A 16302-nucleotide genomic window follows, 5' to 3' on the forward strand; every position below is an offset into this window, starting at 1 on the left:
AGGTTCCAGCCTGACTGCGGGTCGGATCGCCCGAAGGCCGGAGGGTGATCCGACCCACGGGAGGACTGGGACCAATTTTATTTATGTCATACTCACCTGAGAAAACCACTGTTATGATGTGAAATGCGCCAGAAGTTGAACAAATTTGGTGCCCTTAAACAAAAAGTGTTGCAACAGTAATGTTCCAACGTCCGAATCAGGTATTCGAACTTTCGATGGCGCCGCACTCGGCCCGCTCTAAACAGTTCGATTTATTCGAATGGAGCCAGTGTGATACGCCTTTCGAACCTGTGCGATACGGAAGTTATGGCCCGGTCCGGAACACCCGTATCGAACGTTTACACGTCACGGGTATGTCATAATGTGGAGAACAACCCACTGCCCCTATAGGCTATATACATTGTATATACAGCCTCAATAATGCTATGGGACTACCTTTACTTTTACCTGTCAAACAACTTGTCCTACCATACGCGTATTTCATCAAATTTTACATCAGACCTATAGCCAATAATCCAGCAGAAGATCAGAGGTCTGTGAAAGAATTTGGCGAGTCGATTTTGGGGTTGGAAACAGTTTATCTTTTCCATAGTCTCCCTGTGATAAAATATGGTACCGGCTTGGCGGAAGGGCTGGGTACTGGGAGGCTGGGATGAGGAGCCTGATGGAGTGATTGGCTCCCGTTTCACTTTGGTGCCTGCTTTTATTACTAGCAGTGATTAAGAAGGCATCTCTACCAGAGGGGCCTCAAACAGGCATTTGGGTTGGAGGTGGTAAAACTACAAAGTTGTAGCAAATTCCTACGTTCCAGCATATAGAAAAGCCAGCACTTATTGCATAATATTCCTCTTTGGCTACAGCTTCTAAGTACCACTTATCGGTATCAAATTCATTTCTACAGGTTCATGAATTGATTAATGACTTATCTTATTACTTATTAATACTACTGTGATTTCCAGTTTTGGCTCTGTCACCCATTAAAAATAAATTTAAGTGTAATGTGAAACTTGACACAGAATAAGTTTATATGACATATTTATTGTAGTCAGCAGAGATGATTCTGACATCTAAGTTACTCATATACCTTTTAAAACTTTACTCATAAACCTTTAAGAACTTTTAGAATTCTTAGGATAGGAATGGGCTATATAATTTCCATGAACATTATTGCATGTATTGGAGGTCCAATGATTTTACTGCTTTCCACTACTTAACAATGTTTAAATTCCCTTTTTCTCAGAAAAAATTAAATAGCACCTCAAAATCTTTTAAGAAACAGTATTAGAAAAATTATGGCTTACCATATCAAAAAGCATGTATGCCCAACATAAACTTGCTGTAACCTAAGACATCTTCAAACTTAAATTGACGAAGCATCAGGTACAAGGAAACCGGACATGCAACAGAGAGCAACACACCTTCCAATAAGAAACTTAAACTGCTGAATAAGAAATATCTTAAGCATTTACGTGACATAATAGGTATAGGTAACAGAAGATGTGTAAAGTTCACTTGCAGTTTCAGCCACTTCGCACTGTACAATTTCTCAGATACAAGTTTAAGAAACTTGTAATTTATCAAGACGTGACTCAAGGATCAGGTAACTGAAGGTATGGGAAGTTCACTTGCAGTTTCAGCCACTTTGCACCATACAATGTCTCAGATACAAGTTTAAGAAACTTAACACGTAATTTATCAAGACGTGACTCAAGGATCAGGTAACTGAGTGTGTGGGAAGTTGACTTGCTGGTCCAGCCACTTGGCAGAGTACAATGTCTCAGATACAAGTTTAAGAAACTTGAATGTAATTTATCAAGACATGTCTCAAGGATCAGGTAACTGAAGATGTGGGAAGTTGACTTGCTGTTCCAGCCACTTGGCAGCTGTGAGCAGCGTCTTCTCCTGGAAGGACTGTCCAATCAGCTGGAGCCCGATGGGGAGGCCGTCCTCCGACAGGGCACTTGGCAGCATACAATGTCTCAGCACCATTCAGTGACCATGTCCAGGTCTCAGACTGACTGAAGAGGCACATCACTAACAATGATGTCATCTCATTAAAATTAACCAAACCCACTAGTGCAGATACATCTTTAAGAAACTTGTAAATTATCAAGACATGTCTCAAGGATCTGGTAACTGAAGATGTGGGAAGTTGACTTCCTATTCCAGCTACTTTGCAGCATACAATGTCTCAGATACACCTTTATAAGAAACTTGTATTTCATCAAGACATGTTTCAAGGATCAGGTAACTGAAGATGTGGGAAGTTCACTTGCTGTTCCAGCCACTTGGCAGAGTACAATGTCTCAGATACATCTTTTAGAAACTTATAATTTATCAAGACATGTCTCAATGCTCAGGTAACTGAAGATGTGGGAAGTTGACTTGCTGTTCCAGCCACTTGGCAACTGTGAGCAGCGTCTTCTCCTGGAAGGACTGTCCGATCAGCTGGAGCCCGATGGGGAGGCCGTCTTCCGACAGGGCTACGGGAACATTGACTGCTGGGATTCCTGTAGCAACAGAAAGATATCAAGACTATGCATGATGTACAAAATGACTAGTAAATTAGTAGATGTACCAACTTAGCCTGGAGTCCAGCTTTGTTCACTTAAGTCTGATCCCAAAGCTCGCTCTGACCCCACCAGGGACTAAAGCGAACAAGGCTAGACTCCAGGCTAGTACCAGTATCTAATGCAGTTACTGTATCTAATACATGATGAGATGTATAACATTACAGACAGCATCAAAACTATATTTTGCATATCTTTAAAGTTTAATTTATTTTGGACAGCCAAAGAAGGCTTTTGTATAGCTACTTTATTAAGGACATATCAGGTGATATTTTTGCTCTCTTCTGCATGTGAGGTAAATTCAATTGGACAGCTACTGGTGATGATGTCAATAGCAATAAGCAATCATCGGAAATTGATTGGTCTCCTTTGAACAAGGACTAGAGCCGGCAATTTGAAAGAAAGGGGGATGGAATGAACTATTCATTTGTTGTTCCCATTGAAATTTTTGTGTGCAAATTATCTTATTCCTGATACCTAACCCTGTAACAATTTAATTAGAAAGTACTAGCTAAATGGCTTCTTCAGTGTGTTAAAAACAACAAGGAAAGAAAATGATATGACATTGTATTCATCTTTTGTCGATGATTTCAAATGGTAAATCATCTACAACATGTAGATTTTAAAGTCACTAGAGTCCATTCCAAGACACCATGCGGATGTTTGTGGCCATTGTTTAGAATTGATTTTAAAGTTTTGTAATTATATGTCTAGGACATTTGATACTTCAGAAATATTTGTAACACTGTTTCAACTTTATAAATATTTCCCTGGTCCTGTAAAACTTTGGAAATACTCATCGTGTGGAATTGGATATTTCTAATGGTTTCTAAATAATGATAACAGCATTCTACCATTATTTACCATTTTCTACCATTTTTTGTAAATGGTTCAGTGGGCTGGGAAGATAGCAATTCACACATTCTTGCAAATTATGGTTAGGTGCCATGCAACAATGGCCCACCACAAAGGATTCACCAGTGCCCATCAGTGAAATCTAAAAATATACAGATACAACAATAGGGCTTACTTTTATGGGGGCAATAAACTAATTTAATCATTTGGCCAGGTTTACCAATTTTTGTAAATATTTGTAAATGTGAAATAATCACACAGAGGTTTCACAATAATTCTAAATAAAGATATTTTTGTACAGTAACTTTCAAAATGTTTCTAAAATATTCAAAGGAATTCAAATATATGATTACTTTCTCAGTCAATCTTTTTAAAATAATTTAATTATTGTGGCTCAGATATTCTTTTATTCAAAATAATTCAGACTAATTATAAATATCGCCTAAAAACCCTCATGGTGTCTTGGAATGGACTCTACAACTAATAGGATTTAGTATGTTGTAATTATAGTGCATTTAACACAGCAAGCTGAAGATATTATCATATAAAAGACAGCCAAATATTCTTCGATTAGAAGCCATGGCCAAAATATCAAGTACACCACATTTTTTGGGTATTTTGACCATCCATATATAGGACCAGTGACTAACCCTTTTGTAACAGACCTGACTGTGTGTAACAATCAGCTAAACCGTTAAGAACAGCCTAATAACAAATGCCCCATACTTGCACCAACACTGACATAAGGTTGAATCAATAGCAGGAAGTGATATGATAATCAAGGTGCAGGAAGCACAGGAAATTAAGGGACTGACATCAACCAATGAGTCGCTCATGAAACACCTCTTAAGATGATGAAGTGGGGCCCTGACTTACTGCACACAGGCCCCTTAAGACGCATCCAAGGCATTATATTTCTTCCTTCACACTTCAATTCTATTACTCCAATGGGGCAGTTTTGCTTTAGAAATTATATGATTACGAATCACTCAAAATGCAATTGCAGCATTTATCTTGTTATATACCCTAAAATGAAGATTGTATGGTTTAGTTTGGCCATTTTGACACCAACCATATGAGTGCCTCACAAGAGGAGAAATCTTGTTTCAACCTTGTTTAAAATATGCACTTATTGATGATATCTAAGAGCCATGTCACTCAGATTTCAGTTCTCCAAAAAATGTCACTGGAAAATCAAGAGTGTATGGTTTAGTTTGGCCATTTTGACACAAACCATCAAATCTTGTTTCAAGGCTGTTAAAAATAAGCACTTATTAATAATATCTAAGACCCTTGTGTAACTCAGATGTGGGTTCTCAAGAGACTGTCATCTGTAAAATCAAGATTGTACAGCTTAATGTGGCCCTGTTGACACCAACCATATCAGAGCCTGCTGTTGTTACACCTGTCCACATGAGGAGGCCTGTTCCCATATGCCAGCAATTTCATGGCAAATTAATATAAAAGGGGAAATGTTGGAAGGAACTTAAATAGAGAGCAAATAAAGATAGGGAGAAAATTAAACATTTGCAGTGGTTCTAACTTCCTGGATGAAACTATCATGCAGCGTTTTATTGTAAAAGGAGAAACAATTTGGTCAAGAGGTTACTGTGAAAAATGACAACAAAACCACTGCCAACATTTATTTATTTATTGGTTTGGCTGTTCAGGATACACAGCCAGGGCTGCCCAACTAGCCTATGGCTATTTCAAAGGGCTAACCCTGCTGACAAAACAGAGACAATACATGTGGATTTGAACAGGATACTTATCAATAACCATTTTCTAAGTTCGTAAAGGATAGAGGTGAAATACAAAAGTACATTTACACTGCCAACATTTCCCCTTGTATGGTATTTCTAATGATTTAATGAAAAGATTGAATAAAAAATCTTTCGTCACCCAGGGATTGCAGCCTCTAGTGAAAAGGGGAACCATGTAACAAATTGCTATGTCTGCCTAGATACACTTGTATGTCCACCAAAAAATAAAGTCTTTTCCCATATATGGCCGCAGCAATGTCGTGGCAAGCTCTTTCCAGATGATGTCATCCATAAGAATCAAGACTGGCATTTTTGGCACCATCTCATCGCCACCTGTCGAAATGAAGCACCTGTAGTATGTGCTTCTATGGCTGCAATTTCATGGCAGGCCGTTGCCGGCTTTATAGCACGTTCATTACATAGGGCAACAGCAAAGGCTGTAATCTTTGGGGTATTCCATTCCAACAAGTCAAAGGGGGTGTTTGTGGCCTTAAGGTAGAAGGGGAAATGAAAGCACATGCATTACAATCTTTAACCCCGGAATGGGGGTATTTTCTGCACCCTTGGCATGGCAGAAAAAGAACTTTGTAACAAACCTGAGTCAGCCTATATATCTGTATACAGATGTGCCCTGTGTGGCATAATGGACATATCAAAATGACGCTCTCTATGAAAACACCTCAAACGACAGAAGAAATCACAATATATTTGGGGTAATATTAGTACTAATTCATGGTGTGCTGTTTTGGGAACGAATCATGGAAGGAAGGCCTTTCAGCACTATATGTAGTGGAGAGAAAACATTATTTGCCTCACTACACGGTACAGTACAGTACAGTACAGTATACAGGGCTCGAAATTCATTTTGGAGATTAGGTGCACTGGTGCACCCAGCTGAAATAATTGGGTGCACCAAAAAATTTTTGGGTGCACCACTTAAATTTAAGTAATAACCTAATAATAAAACTTACTTACAAGCTATCAAATTCTTAAACAAGTACCATGACAGACATTTTTATTAGCTTTCTTACACTTAGATGTCAAGAATATGATGTATACTAGTATACTGATATCTTTACATACATGAACCTAAGAAAATATTTGGGTGCACAGCTCCAATTTTGGGTGCACCTGGGTGCACATGCACCCAGTATTTTGAGCCCTGGTATAGTACAGTACAGTACCATATAGTACAGTACAGTACAGTACAGTACAGGAGGATGATATTGTATTCATCACACACTGCCTTTCATGCTCAGCCCAGACACATTATACTTTATTAATGGCGGGGACTGACAGGTGGGTAGATTGCCACTGTCAATTCAATTTACAACTTAATGTGCAACACTGTCTTTCATAACAGTACATCGTGTGGATGACTGGGCTCAAATTAAGGCAAAAGCAGTTCAGTTCCTTGGTTCTAAGGACTTAATAGATCCTAAGGATCTTAAATCCATGGAATGTATGCAGTACCGTACATTCATTTTGTTTCACTGTGTTTTAAATTGAATAACATATAGATAAATTTGCAGCTTCATGAATGTGCCATAGAGAGATTGTAGCAAAAACATAGCATGTAGGCCTCGGAGTGTTTGTCTGTGGGCGAATACTGTGGGTGGGTCAAAAAGACAGTGGGTATCAAAAGATCGGCGACAGTTGGACAGGTCCCCAAAGCTGGTGCCGAATGCGGCCGAACTAGGGGGTCAGCGCAAAGGACGATGGGAGCATTTGATGACAGCGGGTTGGTTCCAGACCGGTGGCTTGCTCCCTTGTTCACTGACCTAACAATTGCGAGGCCTATCGCCCATGGTGAAAACTGCAAAATTAAAAATACCAGGAATTCCAAAGCTTTACAAATTAACAACATACATGTAGACTCTCAAACAAGTGGGACAAAAGGAGAAAAACTTGAGCTGGAGACAGACTAGCCTGGATACCAGACCCCACACGATAGATAATTTGAGATCTAGGCTAGAGACAGACATGCCCTGATGACACATGAAAGCTGTCTGCTGTTCTGGGCGGGAATATCTGTAGGGACCATCTAATGTCACTTCAGGAGGACACATGTCTGACAGGGGTGTTCCCTAGTGTCCGTTTTGTCAAATGATGGAGTCTTGTTGCTAATTTTAAATGATGACCACAAATCACAGACCCAGTACTGTGAATGCAGAAATATTTGCGGTGGTTTTATGTTCGCGGTTTTCGCGGTGGACACTTCACCGCAAACTTAAGACCACCGCGAACATTTTTCCATGGCAGTAAGAGACTACAGTGCATGGTGCTACCGCAAACTTACAACCAACGCAAAATGTCCTTTTTCCAGCTATCGCTTAATTAAATCACTGCGAACTTAAATACATTAATTTTACAGTACATCCAGATCCAGCCACCCACAGGTACCACAGCCAAAAGAACTTGGCAAAGACCACGGAAGGAAATCTGTTTCTACTTAAAGATAACCTGAATCTAAATGTTAAACTCTTTCCCCACAGAATGTTTCATTTGTTCTTTACTCCACTATTTATTACCTACTTTTACTCATTTTTTCCAGACAATGAGAAGAATAGAAATCTACACTTACAGCATTTTATCGGTGGAAAAAATTGGGATAATTCTGGTGTTTCAGTTCCACTTGCAGGCTTGAATCTGTTTAATAAACACAAAGCTGACATCTGACATTATACTCCCCCAGAAACCACACTGCACCTGTAGCCTCCACAACAGCCTTTCTTTGGCGCTTCAATAATGCCACCATAATCTCCTATTAAGTATGTTTTTACTACGGTGGTGGCTTAATTTCATGGTTTTGGAGGTAACCCCTTCACTGAAAATTGACACTACCGGTATACAGCTATCACTAAACAGCTATCGTAAACTGATAAAACCAAACTGAACAGTCCATTTTCTTGTAATTAAATCACTGCAAACCCTGTTATAGACATTGTAAGTGATGATGCTCTGTGTAACTTACAGTTTTCTGTAGATTCCGTTCACAAGGTGCTTGCCACTCTTGATCCAAATAAGGCTGTAGGTCCAGATGCTATGTCTCCCCATGTCTTGAAGAGATGTGCGGACGTTATCGCACCATCCCTGACTCTACTATTTAATAAATCTTTGGCCTTAGGTAAGTTCCCCTCACACTGGAAAGACGCTCACGTTACTCCCATTCATAAGAAGGGAGACAAAGAGGTCGTTTCTAACTACAGGCCTGTGTCATTACTTTCCACTGTAAGTAAAGTCATGGAAAGGTGCGTTCACGACAGCATAATTCCTAGGCTTCATGCGTCAATACACAATCTACAACATGGTTTCATGAAAGGCCGGTCAACCACCACCCAGCTTTTGGAAGTGTACCATCAGGTCGGGTCAATTCTTGATAAAGGAGGCCAAGTAGACATGTTGTTTTTAGATTTTGCCAAGGCATTTGATTCAGTCCCACATACTCTACTAGTCCATAAATTACAAATGTACGGTTTTAGCGGTAGTCTCTTGTCATGGATTGAGTCATACCTGACAAACCGCCGCCAAAGAGTGGTGGTTGAAGGAAGTCGGTCTGATTGGCGTACCGTCACTTCCGGAGTCCCACAGGGCTCCATCCTAGGCCCACTGTTGTTCGTACTTTACATAAATGATCTACCTGACTCGGCTAGAAACTCTATGTCAGCACTTTTTGCAGATGATAGCAAATGTTTCAGAGAGATCCGTAGCACAAATGACTGTTCAAAACTACAACAGGATATCTGTTCACTACATGACTGGAGCATAATGTGGAAGTTGACTTTCAACCTATCCAAATGCATAGTGTTAAGGTTTACACGATCCAAGTACCCCATCAGATATGATTATCACATGTCAAGTTCAAACCTGACTGTAGTGGACTGCATGTCCGACCTTGGCATCACAGTAAAATCCAACCTCACATGGAATAGCCATGTCATAAGAACAGTGGCCAAAGCTAATCAAATGCTTGGGTTTATCAAGCGTTCCATAGGTTACAAGTCCAACACTGATATACGTAAGACATTGTATTTGTCTCTTGTAAGAAGTGTTTTGGAATACTGTTCATCAGTATGGAGCCCCACATCACGTAATCTCACAGCCCTGATCGAGGGTGTACAGCGAAGGGCAACGAAATACATCCTCGGGCCCTCCGCTGAACACCTGGACTACAAGTCTAGACTATCTAGACTAGGCTTGTTACCACTGTCTTACCAAAGAGAGATGTCTGATGTTGTGGTATTTGTTAAGTCCCTTGCAAAGGTATATGATTCAGATCTAGCGAGGTTAGCTGCATTCCCTACAAGAACGCCACGTAGTTCAAGGGCACACATGTTAGTCCCTCAGAGAGTAAGATCTTCTTCATTTGCCTCCTCATTTACTCCACGACTTATCACAATTTGGAACAAACTTCCCGTTGAAATCAGAGGGCTGGGAGCATCAGCCACAAGCCCGTCCGATGTGTCTGCCTTTAAACGAAAACTATCTACATTTATGCAAAACCGTTTCCGACAAAACTTCAAGCTAGAGCAGGCTTGCACATGGTCACTAGCATGCTGTTGCGCCTCTTGCATTGCCACAAGGCCACGATAATTTTACCTTATATTATTACTACATGTACATTTGTATATCTATTTCATAGATCTAGACTCCATATTGTATGTGTGTTGTTAACTTGATTTATCTTGACTTGAATGTTACATTGATTATGATATCTGTTCTTGTATTTATGTATATAATGATTTGATGTATCATTGTTATGTTTAAGGTATGGCGGCTTCGAAAAGGTGTCTTTTGACACCTGTTCCGCCATACCCTCCAGTGTGGAGAATCCAAATAAATAAATAATGAATTTATAGTACACAGCACCTTCTTCTGATTGCTTGCTGTCACAGAAGAAAGTCACAGACAATACTACTACTGTCAATAAGTCTATACAGACTATGACTGCGCAATGGAACTAAATGACAATGAAGACTACATAACTGTTAAGTAACAGTACTCATAAATGTACAAAACAGAATACAGCTCAGTCACGACTCACTTGACACATTAAGTTTTAAGAGTTCAATTCAACAAGCTTCAATAGACAATACATGTTATAGCAATCAGATCATAGTGTACATTAGTCATGATCTACAAGAGTGGGCAGTATTTCAACAGAGTGAAGCCTGCTGTTGAGGCTACCCTCCTGTCTGCTCCCTTTGTGCCCAGTCTGGCACAGTAAAACCTCTCAACCGCTGGCCTCCCAGCAGGATATTTACTCAAAGGTGCTTGTGACTGTTGCCTTTTCTCCGCTCATCATCTGTAGTTGTCAGTCACAGAAAGCCCCCAGAAGGCTACTCAGAGCCCTCTTTCAGACAGAAGCTCTTCTATTCAGGGCTCCAACAAAGGCTGTCCCCTCCATGCGCCTGGCTTCTTGTTGGAAAGGAGTTCTGGACTCTTCTGTCGAGGAGGACGTTTTGTTTGCTCTGCTGCCAGGGTAGGAGGCCCAGTGACCTTCGTTGTACCTTTGTTTGACCTTGAAGATTGATCTGCTTTTGATAAGAGTATACTCCAGATATTGCAAAAAAGCCCACCTCAACTCCAGATATTGTGAATACAAAAAATTGATTCAGTTATTTATTTACTTCAAAGACATCCCAAAATTTGCGACAGCATTTTCAAATTGGCATTGATTTTGCAAATCTGACATTTTGACAAGTTTAGCCATGAAAATGTCCCTACTTAATGGAATTTTGGCAGTCGTGTTCCTGATGACTCAAGTCTCCTCGCAAAAGAACAACGAAAGCGAGAAGGACTTGACCTGTGACCCCGGCTGCCGAGGACCAATGGGACCGCCCGGCCAGCGTGGTCGCCCCGGCAACAAGGGGAACATGGGATTGCCGGGATGGAGAGGCGAGGTCGGAGTGCGCGGGTTACCGGGGAAACCAGGGCTGCGAGGAAGGAGAGGGAGGCCAGGCAAGGCTGGACCTGAAGGCCCGCCAGGACAGAAAGGTAAGCATGTTGTCATGGTGATGTTTCCCCAAGATTTTCCTGAAGGAGACTCATATCCGAGAGTAGTTCACTTCCTGTTCCTAAATGTAGCTCTAAGAAAAAGCCCGTCAGTTATACTGGCTGATACAGTAGAAGCCGTTTAATTGCACACCCCAGTTGCCAGCGTATTTTGTGCAATTATACCAATGGTGCAATAATGCCGAGTTATCCAGCTGGACCGCACCGGTTTGGGATTTTGGGATTCCGTGCAATTAACAGAAGACTTAGTGTGCCGTTATCCATTGTGCAATTAACTGGCTTTTACTGTATAGTATATTAGCCTTGGCCGCAGTGTAACCACCTTTTGGCAGACAAGTATGGAGTGGGTATAAGCTCTGGAGGGGTTGTCAGCATTTTCTTCATAATATAATATCTAGTAAATTCAATGTCATATCTATCATGTACAGCTGTATCAGGGGAATAAACTGTGCTATCACTATGACAGTTCAGTCTGGCAGACAATAATTTGATCATGAAGCTTCTTTTCTCACTGTTATCCCAGGAGAGGAAGGCAAAGCTGGAAAACGAGGAACGAAAGGCGACAAAGGTGACCCAGGATTGTCGACATCATCGTCAGTGCCGTACAACCTGGCCTTTTCCGCAGCAAGGACCACGCCGATCGGACCTGCGTATCGCAACAATGAGGTCATCATCTTCAACCACGTCTTCACGAATGTGGGAAACGGTTATGATGTAACAACCGGGAAGTTCACAGCACCGATGGATGGCGTTTACGTCTTCATGTACAACGTGCACAAAAATCTCGCATCGCACGGTATGAGAGTGGCTCTCATGCGCAATGGTGACATACAGGTTAGTAAAGAGATGTATTCAATTTGACTTTAACACTGTCCATTGTATGTATGCATGTATGTATGAAATGTTATGTAACTATGTAACGTTACATGTATGTTTGCATGTATATAATATGTATGAATGTATGCTGTCTCCTTACAAATGTAGCTCTAGGGTATGTGTGTGTGTATCTATCTCCCCAGCTAGCAGCACACTCTAGGGCTAACAACGTGCCTCAAATGAAATTTTACCCCAGGCCTTTCAGAGTTCTAAGAACCCTTACATGTAGAGTCTATCAGGGGGTTGTGTGGGAAAATTTCCTTGAGGGTACTCCGAAGAACACCAAAACTTCTGGCGAATTTCTGATTGAAATGTGTCTTTTCTCATGAGGTTATGATATAAATAAAATACATCCAATTCCAATTCTGCATCCCCCTGTGTTTTAGGCGCCCACCCCCAGCCAGGCTGGTACCTTAGGTGATACAGAATATGTCATGTTGTATTCTATGTACAGGTGTTAGCTGAGGATGTGAGCGGAGACCCGCAGGACATGGCAGGGAACAGCGTGATCCTGGAGCTTACGGAGGGGGACGGGGTCTGGCTGGAACTGATGCTGAAGCAGGCCATCAACAGTAGCAAGATGAGGCAGAGCACCTTTTCTGGGTATCTCCTCTTCACACAATAGCACCTGGGTGGTCTTGAAATGTGTTTTCATCTGCAATCCTGCATATCTATTATCTTTACTATTGGCAACAGTTAGACTTGTTTTTTAATGTGCAAATAAACAATAAAACTATGGACTACCAAGAAACAACAAAACCATCTGATGTACTTTATACTATAGCTGTCCATTGGCAACAGTAAGACTTATCTTTTTGCAATGTGGAAATAAACAATAAACAATCTGATGTACTTGTAGCTTTTCATCAGTCAGAAGGCACAAACCTCTTCATATCTTTGCCCCTACAGTAGTTTAGAAGCCATAGTTACATGTACCACCATGGCAAGAGGGTTGCCTAATTGCATCCCTTGTCACTTGTGTAATTTGTAAGGATTTTTAGTTGCTGGGAGGATGACCTATCATTTTATCTAACATTAAATAATCATGGTTGGTATTTCTTAAAGACATCGAACATGGAAAGGTTTACACAGTGATTCTTCCGCCCCCCACCCCCGCATACACATGTACATGGTATGTTCCAGGACACCTTTCAACATTCTGATAGATCAGGAAGCCATTACAATAGCTTTGACCTTCACCCTCAGATGTCACAGACATCCTGCCCTTGGGCATCTCTCAGCTCACAGAGTGCCTGATTTAGCTGTAGGCATGTGGATTAGGATATCAGATGTGTTTGAACTTGACCCTGAATGACCTAAAACTACCACTGGAGTGCCTTGGATTAAAAACCTCTTTGGATTACTGGAAGTATGCAGATCCAACAGTGTAGTACTCACTGTACAATCATGTAAACGTTACCACTTTGGAACTTGTTTCTGTTGCCCAAGAGGTTATGATAATAGATGCCATTACAAGACGCCGGACGGTTTTTAACTACATTTGTGTAATAATTTCAGATCATCATGTTATAGTTGTAGACTATAAAAATGATTCATATATTATTCAAAAAAGTGCCAAGAACAGGCATTTTATAATCTTCTAAATTGTTAATGAATAGAACGATACGCAAAGTCATGACTGCCATTTATTAATAGGTTTTAAAGGTTTTTGTGCTCTTCAAGTGATGTCTAACATTCTTTGAACTTTCTGATCTCTTCATTAAATTACATATAAGTAAGATGTAAATATACATCTATATCTACATGTCAGGGCTCTAGCCAGCTCGACATTTTTTTCCGTCAGCCAATTCCCATTGTCGCGAAAACACTATTCCAGGAGTTAGAGAGACTGAACTGAGACCTTGAAAAACGGGTTTTAATGAGATTATCGTATGCGAAAGGGCACCGACACACATTATCAACAATCATAACAATAGCAAAACAAACAGTGTGTGGCTTTTACGGCCGTGGACGGCGTCCCCAAGCAGCCTGTAGCTTCCACCAAGGAGCTTTTATCAGATTTTTAACCGTCAAAGTTGACGGATTGGCTTTGAAATTTTTCCGTCACACGCAGCAAATTTCCGTCAATTGACGGAAAAACAGACGCTGGCTAGAGCCCTGCTACATGTACATGTAGAGTTGTATATCTATAACTATTAGTATTATCAGACAACTTAATTATATAAAACCATACTGGTCTTACTTTGCAGAGGATAAGCCATGTTTGTTCTCATCCACAGTCCAATGTTCAGAATCCAAATTCATACATATACTTTCTGTGGGCAATTACGCAAACTGTGATGTAAGGTACTACTATAGTATATAGATGTACAATGTAACCTGACCACAAAGTTGACCTCCCCTGCCAGCACAAAAAATGAGCTGTCCAAGAATACCTTTCAACATTGTGCCAGATTGGGCAGCAACCTGAGTGCTCACGACCTTGAACGGAAGATATTACAAGAATTCCTTGCCTGAGGCAAAACACCATCCAACATACCTGTCAATCATCCAATATAGGGGTCAGTAGGGAGGGATCAATGTAGATGGAATGGGGTGAAAGTTGTCAAGAAATGGATGGTCCTGGATTTTCTTTTTAACCTGAGAATCTTCCCTATCATACATGTATCCAACATGCTTGGTGACCCAAATTAAAACATTCCTGTGATGGGCTTGATAGAAGTTACAGATCGGTAACGGTACATGTACCTGTTTAGAAGGTACCTCTAATAGAAGGTATGAATCGGTACAGGATTATACTTTGATTAATTCACTATCTACTATTTAAAGCAATTTGTTGGCGGCAACTATTAAAAGTTTGAGTTTTGTCCTTTGCATTCTGTCCTTAATTTTGTGGTTAAAATCAGTGTGTCAACAACTTAAGTCTTATCAGAGGGATTTCCTCAAGTACAAGGCCAAAAGATTTAGATCTAACATTGAGCTCACCGCTGGTATTCAAAACATTCGCTCTGTGTGGGAGGCCTGTTCTAGATGAATGATATGTTTTGAATATCTATGTTCTAAAACATTCACACATACATTTTTTATCAAGCAGTAGAGTACTACAACACAGCAGCTTAGCAACTGTAACTTATTAAAGGCACTATCTCGTTTGTTTCATGTAAGGAGTAAACTCAGTCTGCCTATAGTATGTACGAGCTGCGAAAGACCAGACTGTGAGGTTTGACCCACTCGCACCAAGAAAGACTACAGTGTTGTTGTAACTCCTCTTGAAGTTAAATGTGGTGGGATCTTTGTAAGACGTCTATGTAACTTTACTATACAAGTGGATGTTCCTAAAGGAAGCTAGGTACTCATTTCCACCTGAGTTGAGTGAACACTTAGGTGTAAAGTGCCTTGGCACAATATTGGGGTCTGTTAGGGATTTGAACCCGGACTACCTTGCCAACATACCGGTAAGCACAAAACTTTCCTCCCCAACTGATGCCAGGTACCCATTTTTAATCTTGGGTGGCATAAGGAAAGTCATGTGAAATGAAGAAGTCAGAACTTTGCCCACCTGCCAAGTTGACTGGTTGAGTGAAGACATCTTCCTGCTCCGTACGAGTTCTGTTGTCCTCCTGGACGAACCATCGGTAGGACCGGGCGGGGCTCAAGGTTGTAGGGGTCAACAAGATGTCCACCCCGCCCTCGAACACCTTCCTGAAGTCATTGGCTATCAGCCTTCGTATTCTTTGGGCTTGTATGAAATAGTGATCATAATGTCTGCAACAAAAACGAGAGAAAAGATGTTAGAAATAAATTTCCTTCAGCTTTTGCAGCAAGTTCCCCTTAAAGATTTTAAACAAGAAAGCTTCTGAAAAAAGCTGCCCGGTGCGTATTTTGGAAAAAGCCTGAATGTTAAACAAAATCACATGAAAAAAGAGTTTTTAAACATCGAATTACTGAATTGGTCTGTCCTCTATTTAAAAAACATTACATGAGATTTGTCTTACAAAGAAATGGACAGTCATGTTATCCATGTTATCTGTATTTATCAAAGATCGTGCGTTCCTTCAGTACGTAAAGCGGAAACTTTAATAGACTAAGTATTAGTATGGCGTTCTATGCCTAGGCGCGCCTGACTTATGGTTCCGGGTCGGAGTTTAAATCTGACCGGAGTTGGCGGAAGGGTGGTGTAATAGGCCGGAAGTGCGCTGTTGTCTCCCTAACTTTTGCTCCCTATGGCTTGGTGATCGTTATAGCTGAGCATAGATTTGTCG

At 40.8% G+C, this 16302-nt stretch overlaps 2 protein-coding genes across 2 annotated transcripts in view; one reads left to right on the forward strand and one right to left on the reverse strand.

Moving 5' to 3' along the window:
• Nucleotides 1-1992: 1992 nt before the first annotated feature.
• LOC118422295 (glutamyl-tRNA(Gln) amidotransferase subunit A, mitochondrial-like) overlaps nt 1993-16302 on the reverse strand; it is a 31475-nt gene continuing 17165 nt past the window's right edge. Inside the window, exons 9-10 of the mRNA XM_035829814.1 lie at nt 15600-15805; nt 1993-2510 (exon numbers count right to left, since the gene is read on the reverse strand). Of these exons, the coding sequence (XP_035685707.1) occupies nt 2350-2510; nt 15600-15805 (367 nt within the window). The 3' untranslated portion in view covers nt 1993-2349. The remainder of the gene's footprint in view (nt 2511-15599; nt 15806-16302) is intronic.
• LOC118423191 (complement C1q tumor necrosis factor-related protein 7-like) lies at nt 10869-13412 on the forward strand. Its single transcript, XM_035831224.1, has 3 exons — nt 10869-11185; nt 11727-12037; nt 12534-13412. Exons 1-3 carry the CDS (start codon nt 10900-10902, stop codon nt 12702-12704), a joined length of 768 nt encoding a protein of 255 aa, XP_035687117.1. The 5' UTR covers nt 10869-10899; the 3' UTR covers nt 12705-13412.

Source organism: Branchiostoma floridae, chromosome 9 (genome assembly GCF_000003815.2).
Source record: "Branchiostoma floridae strain S238N-H82 chromosome 9, Bfl_VNyyK, whole genome shotgun sequence".
Taxonomy (NCBI): domain Eukaryota; kingdom Metazoa; phylum Chordata; class Leptocardii; order Amphioxiformes; family Branchiostomatidae; genus Branchiostoma; species Branchiostoma floridae.